At 43.8% G+C, this 19,878-nt stretch overlaps 1 protein-coding gene across 6 annotated transcripts in view; it reads left to right on the top strand.

The window, feature by feature from the left end:
• Positions 1-19,878, top strand: part of TARS3 (threonyl-tRNA synthetase 3) — a 51,643-nt gene that overhangs the window by 6,900 nt on the left and 24,865 nt on the right. For 5 of the 6 annotated variants that reach the window (XR_005018747.1, XR_005018748.1, XM_036843353.1 and 2 more), the window contains exons 4-11: positions 1,991-2,114; positions 5,171-5,292; positions 6,887-7,004; positions 8,561-8,625; positions 9,309-9,359; positions 11,305-11,383; positions 12,292-12,438; positions 13,249-13,347. Coding sequence is in view for 4 of the 6 variants with exons in the window: in XM_036843353.1 (XP_036699248.1) it covers positions 1,991-2,114; positions 5,171-5,292; positions 6,887-7,004; positions 8,561-8,625; positions 9,309-9,359; positions 11,305-11,383; positions 12,292-12,438; positions 13,249-13,347 (805 nt within the window). In the remaining 2 variants the exon portion in view is untranslated. The remainder of the gene's footprint in view (positions 1-1,990; positions 2,115-5,170; positions 5,293-6,886; positions 7,005-8,560; positions 8,626-9,308; positions 9,360-11,304; positions 11,384-12,291; positions 12,439-13,248; positions 13,348-19,878) is intronic. The other variant, XM_036843354.1, reaches the window with a different exon arrangement.

Genomic DNA, 19,878 nt, shown 5'->3' with positions numbered 1-19,878 from the left:
CCGGATGGACAGTTGCCCTGCATGGTGTTAAGGCTGAGATCTGGCAGTGCTGGACACCGCTTCTGCCTCCACCTAAGCCACGTGGCTACCTCCTGCTGCAAGGACGGCCAGGCACTGACTGTAGAGGACAGAGAGAATGGGCTTGAGGAGCCCTTAGCAGCCTGGCACGGCCAGCAAAGGTGAAGATAAAATTCTACTCCACTGATAACAATACTGAACGTGTATTAAGTTCTTATTATGAGTACACCTTACTTAATCCTTAGGATAAATATATGAGGAAGGTCCTGTAATTCCCACCTTGCTGATGAGGAAACCGAGGCTTAGAAAAGCTGAGTAAATTGTCCCGTGTTTAACCCCAGGTTGGCCTGACCCTAGAGTGTGTGCTGTTAACCACAGTGCTGTGCCCCTGCTCAAGTTACTCACAGAAATGCAAAGGAAAACGTTACATTGTCAAGATGACACAATTTTGTACTCCTGAAGGTGAGAGCACAGAGAAAGGTATTTTGGGACCCTCTCCTGATAGGAAAATTTGGTAATATAGTCCAATTAAAGTCATTAAAAGTGCTTATCCCTTGACTCAGTAGTTTTACTTCTAGAATTTTTCCTGAGGAAAAATCAGGAACTGAGATGTATGTTCAAGAATGTCCATTGCAGCTTTATTTGTCATTGTCAAAATAAAACAAGAAAAACCAAAACCCACAAAGAAATAACCCAAATCCCAGCAATAGTGGGTTCATTAAGCAAATCTTAGTTCTACTGCAGCTGTCAAATAGCATGTTTTACAAGTCTATTTGCTGTTGGGGAAAATGTCATGGTTTATTGTTAAGTTTAAAAAATAGGTTATCATATAACATAAAGAGTAATACTATTAAAATTTTTACGTTGGTGTATGTATATATCCAAAAAATGGCAAGATGGACAGCAAATGTTAACAGTGATTTCTGGGTGACTGGATTGAGGGTGAATTTTTTTTTTGGCCGCGCATGTGGGATCATAGTTGCCCAACCAAGGATCGAACCTGTGCCCCCTGCGTTGGAAGCAGGAAGTCTTAACCACTAGACCGTCAGGGAAGTCCAGAGGGTGACTTTTTTTCTTTGTGCTTTTCTGTGCTTTATACGTCTCTTCTCTTAACATGTTATTTTTGTCAGTAATTTTCAAACAATAAATGTTAATGAAAAGACAGACAGACAGACACACACACACACACACACACACACACAGGAAAAGGATCAACACCTCAGTAGAAAATAGGCAAAGGACATGGACAATTCATAAACGTAAACTGGCCAGTAAACATTTATAATCCAATAAATCAAATTAAAACAACCAACATCACATTGGCAAAGTTTGAAAAAATCAGGGTGCGTGGAAGTGGTACATTCAGACAATATTTATCAGCAGTCCTTCAGAGGCACATGCTCTTTGACCTAATAATTTTACTTCCAAAGGCCTATTCCCAGAAAAATCACCAAAGAACAAAGCCGCCTGTGCACGGATGTCTGTGCAGTGTACGCTCTGATAAGCACACAACGACCTGGTGTGCAGGAGGAGGCTTCCTTAATCAGTGTGGTCCTTCCAGAATGTTCTGGGAGTCTGTCTGATGGCATGGTTGTGAAGAAAATTATGTAGGCAACCATGTTTTTTTATGATGGGGTTGTGTGCTTTGTGTGTGTGTGTGTGGTGTGTGAAGGAGGGGCGGGTATAGATAAAGACTGGAAAAACATGTGCCAGAATGTTATGAGTGGTGATCTCTGGGTGGTGAGATTTATATGATTTTTATTTTATTCTGTGCATTCTCTGTTTTCTGAGTTTTTACAGTGAACGTATCTTATTACTTTTGTACTTAAAATAAGTGTTACAAAATTTTTAAAAATCTATCCTATTAGTTTACATTTGTACTTTCCACTAAAGAAAGAAACCCTGGAAATCATTTTCATCTTTTGTTTTAGCCTGTGATGCGTTAACGTCCACGTGACTATTCTCTCACCAGTCAGGAGCTGGCGGAAAGCACAGTGATAGCCAAAGTGAATGGGGAGCTGTGGGACCTGGACCGTCCGCTGGAAGGGGACTCCACCCTAGAGCTGCTCATGTTTGAGGACAAGGAAGCCCAAGCTGTAAGTGTTTAAAGACCAACCCACCATACTTTGGCTATTTATGTTGTCAATTATATTATGTAATTATGAAGCCACATACTGAAGTCAAGAATGATGGGTTTTGTGGCCTTCTAAGGTTTAAAATGCATATGTTGGTGTTTAATAAATATAATATTAATAACCCCATATTTAAAAGTGACTCAGAAAGAGCAATTTTTAAATGAAATACATAGCTTATATGTATTATTTTGTTTTTCTCACTTAAGATCTAACCCAAACAACTGTCACCTAACTATATACCAACTGTTGCCCCAGAACTTGTGAACATGTATTGATTCCCTCAGTCAGCTGAACAATATCTAAGCTGTTGGGTGCACGTGCCAGACCTTGTGGGGCGGCAGAGGCTCCTGCTACAGAGAGTTCACTGGTGGGAGGGGTGGTGAGCAAGGAAATAAACAACTAGACACTTTCGGGTGGTGTCAGCCTCCGGAGAAGTCAAGTAGGAGCAGCCATGGTAGCTGGCCCGGCAGTTACTTTTAACCCTCTCCTGAGGGCGGAATCCTGCCAAGACCTGAGCACTTTCCCACACTAGCTGGCTCTTGGTTGACCTGCGGACACTGCTCTTTAACAGACGCTTTAACAGTGGGCTGCTGCAGGCTTTCAGTCTGTCAGGTGTTTGGGTGGGGGGACGGGGGAGCTACCAAACTTAATGTTCCATGGAGGGGTCGGCCTCTTTGGAGTTCTTTCCTCCTGTGTTTAGTGACATCATGAAAGAGAAAACTTATTTATCATATTATCTTGGGGAATGTTTCTAGAGGGTCTCATCAGCCCACCCCTCTGCCTACCCTGATACTAACATGGCACCTGGTGTCACATTGCAGGGCTTCCAAAATACTTGTGGTTGTTTATGAAAATGAGAATGTTCCGTGCCAGGCACCAGCCCCAGCCCCTTGTGTACGTTATCTCCCTGAGTCTGCACTTACCTTTTCACACAGGTACCGTGTTAATAGTACACAGGCTCAGGATGGTTCAGTAACTTTTCCAAGCTCTTGATGCTTCTTTTAGTGTAATTTAGTAACAGAGACTTTTTTTGTTGTTCTTGGATTTTATTTTCCTGTTACTATGAACATATTAAGATTTTGAGCATAAACCCATTTATGAATATTTAATGCATATCCATGAAAAAGAAATCCTAGAAAAGCAAATCTAGAAAACTCAGATCTGCAAGATGATAAAATTAATGATTTTGTAAAGCATTTTTTACTTTACAGAAAAATTCGTCTCCTTTGTATAGCAAACTCTTAAACTTCTATTTTAAAAGATGCTTCTATTTACAAGACTGTTTAGTGCATGATGTAACATATGAAAGTAAATAGTCCCCACCCTCTAGGTAAATTCATGTCGAAAGTGACAGCAAGAATGTTCATGTAAAGTTGATAAATACGCGCACCAGAAACAAGGAGCATTTTATAAAATGGTAGAGCTTTCAAGTTTAAAATGTATCTAATAGATATTTCCTTTTGCAAGCATGCTGTCCAGCAGGAGAATGTATGTGGGTATTCATTCTGCTCTAAATCTTTGCCAAAGTCCCAGGAGCAGTCAGCGATGTGCTGCTGGGACCTCATGCTCAGAAAGGATAGGTACTTATCTGAGGTGTAAACAAGGTACTTATCTGAGGTGTAAACAAAACCAGACGTATGTAAGAACCCAAGCTGCTAGTTCTGTGATGCACGATGTTTTAAATGTAAATTCAGTCATTTCTTTTCTGCTTAAAACCTTTTAATACATCCCACTGCATTAGAATAAAACTCAAATCCCTCTCCAAGGCCTGCATGGTCGCTGGCCTGTTCTTACCTGTCAGCCTTCCTCAAGCTGCTGAGTGGTACATCCCCCCAACCCTAACCACGCTGTGAATACAGGGCCTCCGCTGTGATTCTTGATTACAGCGCCCTGTTCATCTTCTTTTAAATACTCTTCTCGTCTTGCGATGATGCACTTAGAGGTTTGTTGCCTGCCCTCTCCCCCACTAGGCTGCAAACCGCACGAGGCCGGCGGCTCTCATTTCTTTCTCTCTTGTGTCTCCAGCACCTAACACAGTGTTTGGCTCAGGCAATTTCCAGGTGTGCACAATGCACTGAAGAAGGTACTTGGGCTGACGCTGGCAGCCAGCCTGCCATCCTGTACCATCCCAAGCAGAGGGCTCTGCCCCAAGGACTGACCCTCTAGGCCTGGTGCCGCGGGTCGGGATTGCACAGAGCCTGCTCAATCAGCTAACTCCCTCTACTCCGGTTTATTATCTCAGACAGCTTTCTAATTGCAATTTGTTTCCTATTTAATTAAGGAAAGTGCTGCCAGAGGACTCGATTGTCTTGTTCCTTTGGCATCTATATTTATTGATATTTGGTGACTGGTTAGTTTTAATGTATCCATAAACCATTGATTCCTTGGTAATTCAAAACCCAATCAACTTTCTGAACTTGTAGAGCTAATGACTGGCCCTTGGACTGCAGTGAATTGACTAATGTACACCCTGCCCAGGGGACCCCGGCAGCCAGCAGACAGTCCTCAGTGACCCCTCTGTCTTGAGTTATCTTTCAAACTTCCACAGCCACGTGCTATTCAGCGCGTGAAGACTGCTGTGTAGACGCAGAATCTTGTTAACGTGAGCGATGTCATGAGCAGCCGCTGTGGCCTCGAATCTGACTCAGAGAGGCTGCCCGGAGGAGGAGGAAGGGGGCCCATGTCCGGCACTCCCTGGCGTTCCTCTGTGCTGGGCCTGGACCTGCTCTGGGCAGCTGCTCTGCTTGGTGGTTAAGGCACAGAAGGAAGTGGTTTAGGAGCTGGGCTTCAGTGCCACACAGAGCAGCAGCTGCATGTTAGAACCAAGCAGCCAGCTGCCGGGGATTCCAGGGAGGGCTCAGGAAGCATCTCTCGTCAGCAGTCACCAGAGATTGATGCTGCCTTGTGTCCCAGTGTCTGTCCCCTTACACTGTATCCACATGCTCGCTTGTCCTCTTGTCTGCCTGATGGCTTCCTGTGACCCGTGGTCGTGGCCGCGGCCTCTGTCCTGCCCGCAGGTGTACTGGCACTCCAGTGCCCACGTCCTCGGGGAAGCCCTGGAGCTCCGCTACGGGGGCCTCCTGTGCTGTGGGCCACCCACCGACTGCGGGTTCTACTACGACATGTTCCTCGAAGACAGGTAATGCCTCTGAGTGCATGTGTTTATAGTGGTTACACATTAGTGTAGTGAATACCTATTGCAGAATGTGATTATAGATTAGGTCACCATTTATGAACAGTATTATTTTTTATGAGTTTAGATTCAAGGGTAACTTCTCAAATTGTTTTCTTTCTTTTCTTGAGAAGGATGTGATATGCTATTTATGTAACCTGAGACTTGGCTAGGGCAAACTACTAATTCGGACCAGAGTTGTAGGGTTAATCCCTGGAGAGAACATAGTTCAGCTCTGCACCGTGACAGTCAAGGGCGCTGTCCACCCCTGCCACACAGGTCCCACAGCTGTTGCCAAAGGGGCTGGTTCGCAGAGGCCTCACGTTCCTCAAGTAGATCTGTGCTTGAAATCACGAGCAGCAGGCCCAGCCCCGGCCCACCTCCTTCTCCATATCCCTCGTCGCCCTTAAGGAAACCACCAGCTCTCAAACCAGAACCTGAGGGTCCTCCCAAGCCCACCCTGCTCCTTGCCACCCCCTACCCCGCCCCCTCAGTCACTCCATCCAGTTCTACCAGTTTTATCCCCTAAGTAGTTCTCCCCCACCTTCTGCCTTAACATAGACCCCCATTGTCCTTGCCTGGACGACCGTGGTACATTTTCCCGCCATCTGCCACCTCCACACTGCCAAAGTGACCCGTCCCTAACTGAGCGCCCGGCACTCTGCAGCTCCTGCTCCCAGCCTGTGCAGCGTAGTCCCCTGTTTGGACACCCCCCCTCGCCCAGGAGTCATTCCGCAGGATGTGTTGACGCCTCCTGTGTGCTCCGGGCTTGGTGCTGCTGACTCCGCACTGGACAGATCAGCCTGTCCTCGTGGGCTCAGCAGTCTGGATGGGGGAGACAGACATAGACAGACACACAGCTGTCTGCTGTCGGAGGTGACGAGGTGGTGAGGGCTGTGAAAGGAAGGTGGGGGCCTGAGCAGGCAGATGGTCAGCTGAGAGCTCAGTGACCTTGAAGCAAGAGTGGGGCGGAGGGAGGAAGGGAGCGAGCTCTGAGGCTGGTGGGGGAAGAACGTCCCAGGCCTCTGTGGGACAGCCCTGGGTTACGGTGTGTGCGGCTTGTTTGAGGAATGCAGGTGGCCCACAGGGCTGGAGGGGTGTGAGCACAGACAGGGGTTTCTGAGAGGAGCCGGGGCTGCCCAGCGGAGGCCGGCTGACCTGCAGTTCACGCTCTCAGAGCTTCCTCCCAGCCTGGATCTCCTAGTCTAGGGCAGGGGCATGGCGCACACTCCACACTACGCTTTTGAACAAAACCGTAAACGTGTGAAGAATGAGGAAGACTGCCCAGATGATCAGGCCCCGGAGGAGCTTGCGGTTCAGCTGGGGAGTGTCCAACGGGGCTATTCAGAGAACCGAGGGCAGTTCATCAGCTGACGCCTCCGTCTCCCTCTTTGAGAAGTAGGGTTACCTGCCTTGTGAAAGGATGACTGACCCTCTGAAGTCCTGGACAGTAAAGTACCATGTTCCTCGATGTAGAAGACTAGTCAGCTGGTGACAAAGGCCACAGGTCTAAGGTCATGTCTGAGCAATCTGTGCTGATTCTCGCTGCTTTTCCCTGCAGGGCCGTGTCCAGCACAGAGCTGCCAGCGCTGGAGACTGCGTGCAAGGCCATCATCAAAGAGCAGCAGCCTTTCGAAAGGTTGGAAGTCAGCAAGGAGGCCCTGCTGGACCTGTTTAAGGTGATTTCGTGCCGGGAACGTGAACAATATTTAACACAGACGACTGGTTTTAACAAATAATTGGCCACTGCTCACCAAATTGTTCCCAAGGGGTTGGTTGAATTTTTAATGCAGACATAGGTAGGTGAAGGGCCGGGTGAATAGTTTCATATGTGTGTTTTATGAATCTGATTAATTCTGAGTGTTGTTAGTACTCTGGCTATTGAATTCAGCGATATGTATAATACCATATAAAATTCTGGGTTTTCCTCTTTTGTTTGGGGTTTTCTGCTAATTTTTTTTTTCACATCTTTATTGGAGTAAAAATGCTTTACAATGTTGTGTTAGTTTCTACTGTACAACAAAGTGAATCAGCTATATGTATACATATATCCCCATATCCCCTCCCTCTTGAGCCTCCCTCCCACCCTCCCTATCCCACCCCTCTAGGTGGTCACAAAGCACTGAGCTGATCTCCCTGTGCTATGCGGCTGCTTCCCACTAGCCATCCATTTTACATTTGGTAGTGTATATATGTCAGTGCTACTCTCTCACTTCATCCCAGCTTCCCCCCTCCCTGTGCCCTCAAGACCATTCTCTACACCTGCGTCTTTATTCTTGCCCTGCCACTAGGTTCATCAGTACCGCTTTTTAAAATTCCATATATAAGCGTTAGCATACAGTATTTGTTTTTCTCTTTCTGACTTACTTCACTCTGTATGACAGATTCTAGGTCCATCCACCTCACTACAAATAACTCAATTTCGTTCCTTTTTATGGCTGAGTAATATTCCATTGTATATATGTGCCACATCTTCTTTATCCATTCATTTGTCGATGGACATTTAGGTTGCTTCCATGTCCTGGCTATTGTAAATAGTGCTGCAGTGAACATTTTGGTACATGTATCTTTTTGAATTATGATTTTCTCTGGGTATATGCCCGGGAGTGGGATTGCTGGGCCATATGGTATTCTATTTTTAGTTTCTTAAGGAACCTCCATACTGTTCTCCATAGTGGCTGTATCAATTTACATTCCCACCAACAGTGCAGGAGGGTTCCCTTTTTAAATTTTTACATGTCCTCAGAATTTTATTTACTTCATGTAGTTAAAATTGGAATCTTCGAGAACAGTGCTGTCCAATAATGAGATCCACAAATCTGAGCCACATATGTCATCTTAAATTTTCTGGTAGCCACCTTTTAAAAGTAAAAGAAAGATGAAATTAATTTTTATAACATTTTATTTAACCCAATAAATCAAAAATATTGCTTCAACATGTAACCAATGTAAAAAGTAATTAGTGAGCTATTTTATTTTCTTCTTTTCACATTATGCCTCTGAAATCCAGTGTTTTGCCCTTGTGGTGCACCTCATTTCAGATCAGTTGCATTTCAAATGCTCAGTAGGCTCCCGTCCTGGATGGCACAGCTCTGGGCTCTCAGCTCTTTGTATCCCCACGGTCTCAGCACCTAGAACATAGCAGACGCCCATTCAGTGTGTGTTGAAAAAAGTTAACATTTTTTCCCACTTAAACATTTTGTGTGATAATATGTAAATGTATTTTTCTTTGTAGTATAATAAATTTAAATGCCGCATCCTGAAGGAGAAGATTAACACGCCAACGACCACAGTTTACAGGTAAAATGTGTGTGAATTTTAAACACTGCTCAGTGGTACATCTGAAGGCATTAACAGTAGCAAGTGTGTCTTTGGTGGGTGGTCTATTTGTAAATTGGCATGGGTGGTATAGTACTACTGTAGGTGGGGACTCTGAAATGTTATCACCAAAGGGGAATTGTTATCTTCTCATTTGTATTTATCAGGATGGTACTAAAAACCCACATTCTGTGTTCTGGATGTTAGCTATAGCAGCCTCTTTCTCCCTGTGAGTAAGACTGTGTTCTCAGGGCCTCACATTTTGGGGGACTGTTAGGGAAAGGAATTCTGTTTGTCCTCCCACATTCTTATTGAGGGGCGGTGGGAGCTGTCCTGGGCCATCTCCTCGGGCAGTGATTCTCTCCCTCTTACCATGCCCTCCACTGCTTGGAGTCCAAGAGCATTACCCTCCAGGCGTCAGCCGGACTCACAGTGAGACAAGAAGTGGTGGGAAGCAGAGGCCAGCAGGAGCCCCTACCCAAACCACTTAGTTTTGCTGGGCATTAGGCTCCCAACCCCTTTCACTGGCCACTTGTTCAGCTGCCTTGTGGGTACTGCTCGTCTCTGTTCCTGTGTGTCCTGCTCTCTGGCTGCCTGTAACCTTCACGGTCCCATCGGAGAAGACCTGGTCCCTGTATAAGTACGACCACAGATACCCTCCACAGGGAACTTCCTTTCCACATTCAAGTACTATGGTTCTCTGACTTAATTGTACTGTGAGTAAAATTGTACCCCCTTTATGCACAGCTGTGCACAGTGCATTTCTCTTTTTTAAAAAATTAATTTTATTTATTTATTTATTTATTTTTGGCTGCGTTGGGTCTTCATTGCTGCACATGGGCTTTCTCTAGTTGCGGTGAGCAAGGGCTACTCTTCGTTGCCATGCGCGGGCTTCTCACTGTGGTGGCTGTTGCGGAGCACAGGCTCTAGGCGCGTGGGCTTCAGTAGTTGTGGCACGCAAGCTCAGTAGGTGTGGCTCACGGGCTCTAGAGCGCAGGCTCAGTAGTTGTGGTGCACGGGCTTAGTTGCTCCATGGCATGTGGGATCTTCCTGGACCAGGGCTCAAACCCATGTCCCCTGCATTGGCAGGTGGATTCCTAACCACTGCACCACCAGGGAGGTCCCCACAGTGCGTTTCTTAAATGATAATATGAACACATGGCCGTTTTATGCTGAAGGTGGATACCATGCTTATCTTATTTTTGCTGCTCTCCAATGACCTGATAAGATTTTGTTATTTATTACCTATAATACAAATAAGTGTCAGTATAATCATTTTAAAGTTTAAAAATAAATGAAGAAATTGAAAAGATATGCTAAGTTTTAAATTTCTGGCTTTTAATACTTGACATTTTGGGTCTTTTTTTCTAACTTAGATTAACATTGATGCTTATTCTATCAATTGGAATGGCTTGCATTTAATTTTTTGAAAATAAACGGCTTTTTTTTCTATGGAATTATTTAAAGATTAGCTTATTAAAGTCTTTCATGCTAATCAGGCATTTTTTTCCATTTCTCTGAGCATTGACTTACAACCTCCATCTTGGACAGAGAACAATACATTAAAGCCTGGTCATTCAGAGAAATGATGTTTTCATGTTTAAAGCTTCATTGTACTTTGGTGAATAATCCAGTCCCTTTATGTATTCATTGTAATTTTTAACTTTTTAACCAGTGAACTTTAAAAATACTTAAAATTGGTTGGAATAGTTAAGGAACAACTTTCTTTCTTTACTAAATTTTCCTTAAATTGGTTGACGTTAAGTCACCTTAGACCCACATTATTGGTATCTTAACTCTGTTAATGTTTCTGTACTTGGAGAAAAGTCTGCGCTTGTTAGGGTTTGGTGGTCCCTTGTTCATTATAGGTGCAGGCGAGTCCCCAGCTGCAGCCCCGTGTGCTTTAATAGCGGTGTCGTCTCTGATCTAAACCTTTGCCTGAGATTTACGTTGTTAAGTTGGTATGCTGTTTTTCTAAACCAAGAGACAATTAGACATTTTGTCATGAAATCAGAGGGCCTAAAAACAAACAAAAGCCCTTGAATTTATTTACTTTTTAAGTAGACTTTATTTTTTAGAGCCGTTTAGGTTCGCAGCAAAATTTAGAAGAAGATGCAGAGAGTTCCCATACACCCTTGCCCCCATATATGCACAACTTCCCCATGGTCAAGATTACCCACCAGAGGTGGGAAATGAGTTACAATCCATCTACACTGATGCTTATATCATACTTCACTGTTGGTGTTGTGCGTTCTGTGGGTTTGGTGAAGTTTATTTTTAAAGTAAAATATCAACTTAACGCATTTTTTATAACTGTCATATAATTTTGGTTTTGAAAATTAGTGTAGAGCAGGGAAATGGCTATCTGATTTTAAGACAGTGAAGGTTTTCAGGAGCCTTAGGGTGTGACAATGAAAAGTGGTGTCTCTGTCTGCACAGTTTCTTTCCAATGATTCTGTGGCTTTTGAATGTGAGCCAAGGAGAGAAGGCTGGGATCTGAGACTAGGTGAATCGCCTCTTTCCTGCTCCTTAAATTAAAAATTAATTTAAATTAAGTTGTCCCTAAATTAAACATTGCCCCAAAACATAGAACATGATTTCTAATGAATAGTCCCAAAAGCTATAACTGTGCCTGGGCATGTTTTAAATATTTCATTACAGGTGTGGTCCACTAGTTGACCTTTGTAAAGGCCCCCATGTAAGCCACACTGGAAAAATTAAAGCGATAAAAATTTTCAAGGTAAGGATTGATTTTTTTCTTAATATAGTAAACTTAAGATGAACTAGATAAGACAGTAGTTCAATAATATCTTTTATAACCTGAACACCATGCCTCTTAGAAACACTACATTCATATTTAATTTTTATATGGGCTTCTAAAAATAATATAATTTTTTAGAATTTTGGTAATTAGAACATTATATGTAGCCTTTAATTGTTTATCATTTAACCTTACTATAAGTGTTACAGTGCATTTCTTTTTCATCTATATTAAAATATTGTTCTGCATACTATTGTTTTCTTGAATTGCCCTAATGTGAACAAGAATGTTTATGTGCATGTGAGAATAACATACTGTAGGAAACAGAGAAAAAAAAGGGATAGAGTGGTATGATGCAGAAAACACGCTCTGGAATCAGGAGGCCTGAGACTGACATCACCGTCCTGCCCTTCCCAGGCCTTGGTTTTCTCACAGGTGGAGGAAGGGTGATGACAGTCAGCAAGGCTGGCCTTCATGTCCCCACACCTCTTCTTCCACTGCCTTCTCCTGGGTGATGCACTCGGTGCTTGGCCTTCCCTCATTTCCACACTTTCTTTCTTACTTTTCATCCCTAGAATCCACAGCAGACTGACTACATAATTTACTGATTAATGGTATAATTTGGGCTGGGAAGGTTTAGTTAGAAACAATTGAAGATTCCGAGTCTACAAAAACTCATCTTTAAGTAAGCTATGCTGATGTTAGGGTGAGGAATTGTGTACAGTCATCCCTTGGCATCCACGGGGCAGTGGTTCCAGGATACCCGGCTGATACCAAAGTCCACGGTAGCTCAGGCCCCTGGTATGAACCAACTGTACATGTTTCAGAGCAGTTTTATTTGTAACCAAGGGTTTGGTGTGTTTACCCAAATCTCCTCTGTTGTTTAGAATTCCTCAACATATTGGGAGGGTAACCCTGAAATGGAGACGCTGCAGAGGGTCTACGGGATATCCTTTCCTGATGACCAGATGATGACAGCCTGGGAGAACCTGCAGGAGGAGGCCAAGACCCAGGATCACAGGAGGATTGGGAAGGTACGCCGCGCTGAGCGCTGCTGAGCTGGCCTGCGACCGTGTCTCAGAACTAGGATGTCTTAAAACTAACATTTCTTCTTCTCCTCCTCTCCTGTCTTCTGTTTTGCTGGCGCTCACGGTTTGCTGCTGAGTTCTTTCATGCTCCTACCCCAATGTCTTCTAACCTCTTTCCTTCTTGTATTTTTTATTAGATTTAAACAATTGCACCTTTCATTTTTATCATGATATAAAAATAACCTTTTTTAAAAAATTGTGTATACTTGATAATATACTTTGTATTTGGGAAGCAGAGCAGAAACAAAGATCTGCAAGGAGGCAGACCTGGGTTTAACTCTCAGTCCTGCCATGTAGGAGCTGTTACATGACAGGCCAGGCACTTGCTGTGGAGCTCCATGTCCTCGGCTCTGCTGGGTAGCGTGCAAGGTGGCATGAGGACGGACACTGGGTGGTGGTGGCCGCCAGGGTGGGCTCTAAGCATGACGGCCATGCTGATGTCACGTCACTCAGAGCCCACCTCCAGCCATGTCTCCCCATGAGATCTGTACTCCAAAGTGCCGAGGAGGAAATCAGCAGTAAATACTAGGTGAAATAAAAGCCAAGTTCAAAGCTAAGTAACCATAAATATGAGTTGTAATTTTACATGTGCTGTTACATGTAGTTAGATTCAAGTACAGTACTGAGGGACTTTGGAATGTCAATATTAGAATCGGAAATAACTGAGTATATGTTTTATTCCTAGTGTATCATTTGTATACAGTAAATGTTATGCAACGACAGTGAAAATGACATGCAATTATTGTTTTAATCTAGGAACAAGAACTTTTCTTCTTCCATGATCTGAGTCCTGGAAGCTGTTTCTTTCTTCCCAGAGGAGCCTTTGTTTATAATACACTTATGGATTTCATACGAGTAAGTTAACTTTTAAAATATTCTATACTTATTCAACTCCATTTTACATTTTACTATTTTCTCTCATCGTAAAATGGCCAAGCATTTCCATTAATTTTATTTTAATAATACTAAGAATTTTGAACCTCAAAGAGAAATGCCACATTGTGCCTTCAATTAAAAACATTAAAACAATTTGTATTTTTCCTAAATATTTACATTTATCCTTGGACTTCATTAAATGTACCTCTTGTCCATGTAAGTTTCTAGAGCACGTAGGATACTAAGATAAACTTCAGACCAAGTGTGGAACTCCCCCTGAGAGAAGGAAGGAGGAAGGGTTCTGTGTGGCACAGAATGCTAAACTGTGAAGTATCATTGCTTCTCAGGATGTGATCCCTGGACCACTGGTGCCCCCCGCCATTGTTTATTATGTGACTCCTGGGTGATTTGGCAGCTCCAGAGCAAAGAGTGAAAAAACAATTTTGTAAAATAGCTACTTGTACAATAGGACAAGTTCATAGAGTGGAAAGTCTTCATTAGGACTATGTAGATATTGTTCAGAGGTGACCCAGGCAGACTACTAGGATTACTTTTCCTTTCTGTACTTTCTGTGTCTTTCCTGTAATTAATAATTACCTAAAACTTTCATTTCCTCAGTTTTCTATGTGCCCATCACTAATTCATCCTCAACTTTCTATCAAAACTCTGAAACTCCTTACAGTGTATTCTGATGATTCAGGTAATCTCTAAGTAAATTTTTTTTCTTCAAATTTGGTCCTCTCCCTCCAGAATTGACTTGCTAAGATTCTTGACAACTGATGTCTTAGGACTTCTTTTCGTCATCGCCCTGGCTACTCCCCTCCTGTCTTTCCTGTGCTGAGCCCCCTCTCCCCTGACCCATGTCTTCCTCTTCCTTGCTTGTCCCTCTCGTTGGGGGGACCACCTTCCGCAGTGCCTTCCTGAGAAGGTACGCGGCCTGTACTGGTTACTCTCTGACTTGCTTTCCTTCCTTCTCTTCTCGGCTGTGTGCCTGGAGGCTGACCTCTGTGGGCTGCATGCCTTCCACAGGGACTGGCCACTGCTTAGCCATGGGAGGAGATCAGAGAGCAGGGAGGTAAGACCTGAAGAGTCTTTGAAGGGTGTCAGGCTTCACCAGGTGGTAATGGCCATCACAGCTGCTGTTTGGGGTGTGCTGTCTTTGCTGGAAAATCAGCACAGCCCCTGGCACCTTGAACTCCCTGGGTTGGAGGTGGAATGTGTGGAGAATAAATAGGATGCCTCTGTGGTGGCCTTAAAAGAATCTTTTATCTCTTATAGATGCAAGACAGACATGGCTGATGATCAGGCCCAAGGCCTGATCCTATGGGTTGCAGTACTGTACAGTCATTAATGTACGTAAGCCCAGTGGTCTCTTCCGCTGAGGTAAGGGCATTGGTGGGAAGGACGGGGGTCTCTGAGGCTTGGAAGGGGAATGGTTGGCAGACACAGATGAGGTGAAGAACTCTGAACCCCCAGATATCCGTGTCTGAGGAAATCGGCGTTTCCATGCAAAAAAGAAAAACCTCTCAGAGACTTTGCCTTCTCCTCGTTTTCTGGTACGTGGTCTTGCCTCTTTCCACAGCTGATTATTTTCAGTTCTGTGCTGGATATTGTATGTAAACATACCTGCAGAGGCTCCAGGTGATGTTTTCTCCTACTTGAGCTGTTACCCATCGCCTAGACGGAAGAAGCAGCCCTCAGTGCAGAGACTGAGCTCAGTCAGGGCTGGGCTTGCGTTTGGATGGGACACAGGCTGCCCTTGTGTCCGGGGCCTGGCCCCCGGGGCTTCCAGCTGAGCGTCTGGTGGCTCTTTATGTCTTCAACCCCCAAAGGCTGGAGGAGAGTCAGCTGTGTCCTTTGAATGTGTTTGAGTGCTGAGTAAAAGGTCTGCCGAGTCTCCTCTGGTTACCACATCAGCGCAGAAGCTCGTAACTCATCTCGGTGCAGAGGAGGCTTCTCAGGCAGAGTTCCCGTCAGTGTAAGACCTGTGGACTAAAGAGACAGGTTACCTGTGGGCCACCTCACTCCCCCCACCCCGCCACATTATAAAATGATGATGGAGGAGTAGGAGGCCGGGGACATTCCCACTCAGGAAGGAATGGGGGCAGAAGGAGGTGCTGGGGTCGGTGATCTGTCGAAACCCTGATCCCCACCCGTCTTCCCTGCTCCAAGGTCAGAAAACGCTTGTTATTCAGGACTCAGTTCTCTTCCCTCTGGGCCCTGGTTCCGAGTCAGCCTCCCTGCCTGTGTGGACCTCTGAGCAGCTTTCTCAGCGTCCCCAGCCTGATTCCTTCTGTGAAGGTTGGGGTCCAGAGACCTCATTTCTTTTCGTGCTGTCTCTGTCCCTTTCAATCCCAGCTAGTACAGTTCCTTTAAGAGTGTGGGGGGCACTTTTACATACAGCGTTTATAATCAACGCTTAGATAAAAGCCATCCCTACGTCTCTTTCTGAGACAGATCCTTCCCTACCCAGGGCTGCCTGGGAGGCTGCTGGGAGATGACACTTAAAAATGTAAAAGCCTCATCTTTAACTGAGTGTACAAAGCGCAGTCCTAAGACTCTTAAAACCCCATTGGGTACTCAGCTCATTCCGAGGTCTTTGCAAAGGGCAGACAGCCGCACCCTTAAGATTTTACCTTTGTCCTCAAGAGTCTTGGGACTCTTTTGCTGGGAGGGTCTGAGGGTGAGAAAGTTTTATTTTTGAATCCGGTAGGTCCTGCCACCTTTGTATTTCCTCTAAATTTGTCTCAGAAACATATTAGTGCTCTCTCTAGTTTCTGTCTTCTTGTATTTTGTCACAGGCAGTTAGAAGTCGGCTGTCCCTTTCCACATTCTGCCCGGACACCCCCAGCTAAGTCTGTGAGTTCTCTGGGGACTCTTTCTATTTTCTGTGTTACCTGGGGTGACAGGGTTACCAAATCTCTGGCACCACCTAACAAGGGTCCTCTTTTCTTCAACTTCCAGTAACATTATCCTCCCTATTAGTGTTCAGCTCGTCACAGACGGTTTCTTTAAGGCCCTTCTAGCTCTGCCCACCACTTGGCCCTAAAGCCACAGCCCCCTGTTTTAGGGTTACTGGTGCAGCAGCACCCATGGCCAGTGCACGTGCTGTCCTCGTTGTCTGTTCTATCGCAGCCTAGAAAACCATCCTGAAACTGAGTAGCTTAAAACTGCTGATTAAAACTTATCTTTCATGGTTCCAAGTGTTAGGCTCATCGGGGTGGTTCTTGCATTAGGTCCCTTATGTTGTTGCAGGAAGGGGGACCCCTTCCAGAGCCCAAGAGCGGGCTCTTGGCTAACGCTTGGAAATGAATTGTCCAAGGAGACACACGTGCTGACAAAGCAGGAGACTTTATTGGTAAGGGGCGCCCGGGGAAGAGAGCAGTAGGGTAAGGGCACCCAGGAGGACTGCTCTCCACGTGGCTCGAAGTCTCGGGTTTCATGGTGATGGGGTTAGTTTCAGGTTGTCTCTGGCCAATCATCTTGCTTGGCCCATATTTGGTGACTCAGGGTCCTTCCTGGTGGCATGCGCATCTCTCAGCCAAGATGGATTCCAGCGTGAGGGTTTCTGGGAGGTTGTCAGGACATACTATGGGCTGGCGTCTCCTCCCTCCTTTCAGCCCCTCCCGAATTCTCCCCGTTAGTTTTCGGTGGCAGCACCGTGTTCTTTATCAGCGCCTCCTGTTGTGAGACAACTCAGGCAAGCTGTTATCATAGTGCCTGCCCAAGGCAGGCGGTTTCGGTCAACGGTTCCCTAACAATATTACTGCATTCGGAGGGAGGCTACTGATTGAAATATAAGTTACATTCATTAAAGTGGACAAATCTGAAGCATTTCACGTGTGCACATCTACCAGCCACACTCAAATCAAGACCAAGAACCTTCCATCTTGTTGTGTGTCCTCTTGGGTCTCTTCCCGGTTGGTACCTGCCTCCCCTCCCCTCCCCTGAGATCATCTCTATGCTGATTTTGGTTACCATAGATAAATTACCCATGGTTTTAAACTTCATAACATGGAATCGTAGTATTCACTATTGTGTTTCTGGCTTCTTTTGTTCAACTTAATGTGTGAGATTCATCCAAGTTGTGTGTATTTTGATTTATCCCGTTTTATGACTATAGTACAATCTGTTTATTTATTCTCCTGTAGATGCACATGTAGGTTGTTTCCAGTTTGGGGCTATTACATATGAAGCTGCTGTGAACATTCTTGATCATGTCTTTGGTGCTCCCAAGAACCCACTTCTCTTGGGTATTTACTTGGGAGTAGAATTGCTAGGTCCTGGGGAAGTAATGACAAACTTTTTAAGAAAATGCTGAACAGTTTTTATGTAGTTGAACCACTTACTACTCCTTCTAGGAATATATGACTATTTAATTCTTCTACACTGTTAAAAACAAAATTCAGCCAAGTAAATTTGAAGAACTAATTGGCTTTATTCAGAAATTCAAGAATCAGCAGCAGTAGGAGGGTTTGTACGAAATGGAAGGTTTTTATAGGTAGAAGGAGGGGAGGGGGCGAGAAGGTGTTCGCAAATGAAAAGAAAGGATTCTTTCAGGCAGGCTGTCTTCTACTGGGAGAGGAACAGCAGGGTCGGTCTTTCTCAGGCAGTTACCTCACCAGTGCTGATCAGGCCATTTCAGATGGGCTGTTGTAAAGGTCACATCTCTGGGGGGGGGGGGGTTGAAACTGTCTTGGTTTCCTGTCCTGGGGGTAAGTGACCCCGTTTGGGGCTTGTTATTTCTTTTTTAACACTTGGTATAATAGCATTATTTTGCATATCCCTGATGGATAGTGATGTTGAGAATCTTTTCATATGCTTATTGGCCACTTGGGTGTTCTCTTTTGTGAAGCTCCTGTTTAAATATTTTGCCCATTTAAAAGTTTGGGTTGTCTTTTTATTGTTGATTTGTAGGAATTTTTTTCTATATTCTGAATCTGAGTCCTTAGTTAAATATATGTAATAAGTATATTTTTTCAGTCTGTGGCTTCTTGATTTATTTTTTAATGATGTCTTTGGACCAACACTTTTTATGTTTATCAATGAAGTCCAGTTTACTTTTTTTTCTTTTCTGCTTAGTGCTTTTCACGTCCTATTTAAGAAATCTTTGCCGACTTCAGAGTCATGAAACTGTTTTTCTTTGTTCTGTTTAAAAACTTGTTTGCTTTCACTCTTAAGGCTATGATTTACCTTGGATTCATTTTGCGGTTCTGTGCTTATCCAGTAACTTCAGTACCATTTATTACTGTAGCAGAATCTTTGTCCTAAACCACATCATCACATATATGTTTTTTCCGGGTATTTATTCTGTTCTTCTGGTCCCTTTGTTGTCTGGCCTTGCATCAGTACCACACCGCTTTGATTACTGTAACTGTATTTTAAGTCTTGGTGTCAGTAGTTTAAGTTCTTTAATTTTATTATTTTTCTTCAGGATTATTTTGGCTATTCTTTGCATTTCCATATAACTTTTACAAGAAGCTTGTCAATTTCCTAAAAAAGGAAAAAAACACTGCTGGGATTTTGATTAGAATTACATTCAGTCTATAGATTAATTTGCAGATAATGACAACAATATTGAGTTTAACAATCCATAAATATGGAAATCTTGTCAACTCATTTAGGTCTTTATTTTCCCTCAACAGTATTTTGTTATTGCTACTTTAGAGGTCTTAACACATCTTTCATCAGATTTATCCCTAGATATTTGATTTTGTTAATGGAAACAGCAGAAAAAACACACAGAAAAATGCTAAACATCGTTAGTCATAAAAGAAATGAAAGTTTCAATAGAAACCCTAAAATATAGAAGACAGGAGCAATACCTGAAAAATGTGAAGCCAAGAAATCTATATCCAGCCAGAGTAGTCTTGCCTCTGGGATTCTCCCGTAAAGTTTCAGCTTTCCCAGATCTGCTGAGGCTGTTGCTCATCTGCTTTCCAGATTTGTAAGTATATAGCTGTCATCTCCTCTCCTTTTTCTCCTTGGCCTTGTAGATTTATGCTTTTATTAAAACTCTGGTATTTTAGTGTGATTTTAGAAAGGATCTGTTTAAGTGGAATCACTTTAGTGTTTATAATGAAAAATTACTTAAGAGAATTTCTCTATGCACTGATATTTAGGTGCTATTTCCGGTGGCCAAATCACAGGTGCAGGTGGAGATTCAGTACCTTCTACGGTCTGAAGTTATTACTTCAGGGATGAAATATGCTTTTTAATCTTCAGAATAAGCCTTCAGGATTTCTTCAGATCAGACTGAGCTATAGACTGCTCAGTCATCATGACTTTGCTCTTTCTCAGACTTGATTTTCTTTACTCTTTAGAGAAAGAAATTGATGATATGGATTCAGATATATTTTTCCCCAACTTTTTCTTTCGAGAAGTTCAAATCTACAGAAAAGTTAAAGCGCAGTACAGTGAGCGTACATATGTCCTTCATCTAGATTCATCAATTGTTAAGTTTGCCAATTTGCTTTCTCTGTCTCTGACATGTATGTGCATGTGAGAGAG

This window comes from Balaenoptera musculus, chromosome 2 (genome assembly GCF_009873245.2).
Source record: "Balaenoptera musculus isolate JJ_BM4_2016_0621 chromosome 2, mBalMus1.pri.v3, whole genome shotgun sequence".
Lineage (NCBI taxonomy): Eukaryota > Metazoa > Chordata > Mammalia > Artiodactyla > Balaenopteridae > Balaenoptera > Balaenoptera musculus.
The sequence above is the reverse complement of the archived record's forward strand: the minus strand, read 5'-3'. Positions and strand labels throughout refer to the sequence as shown.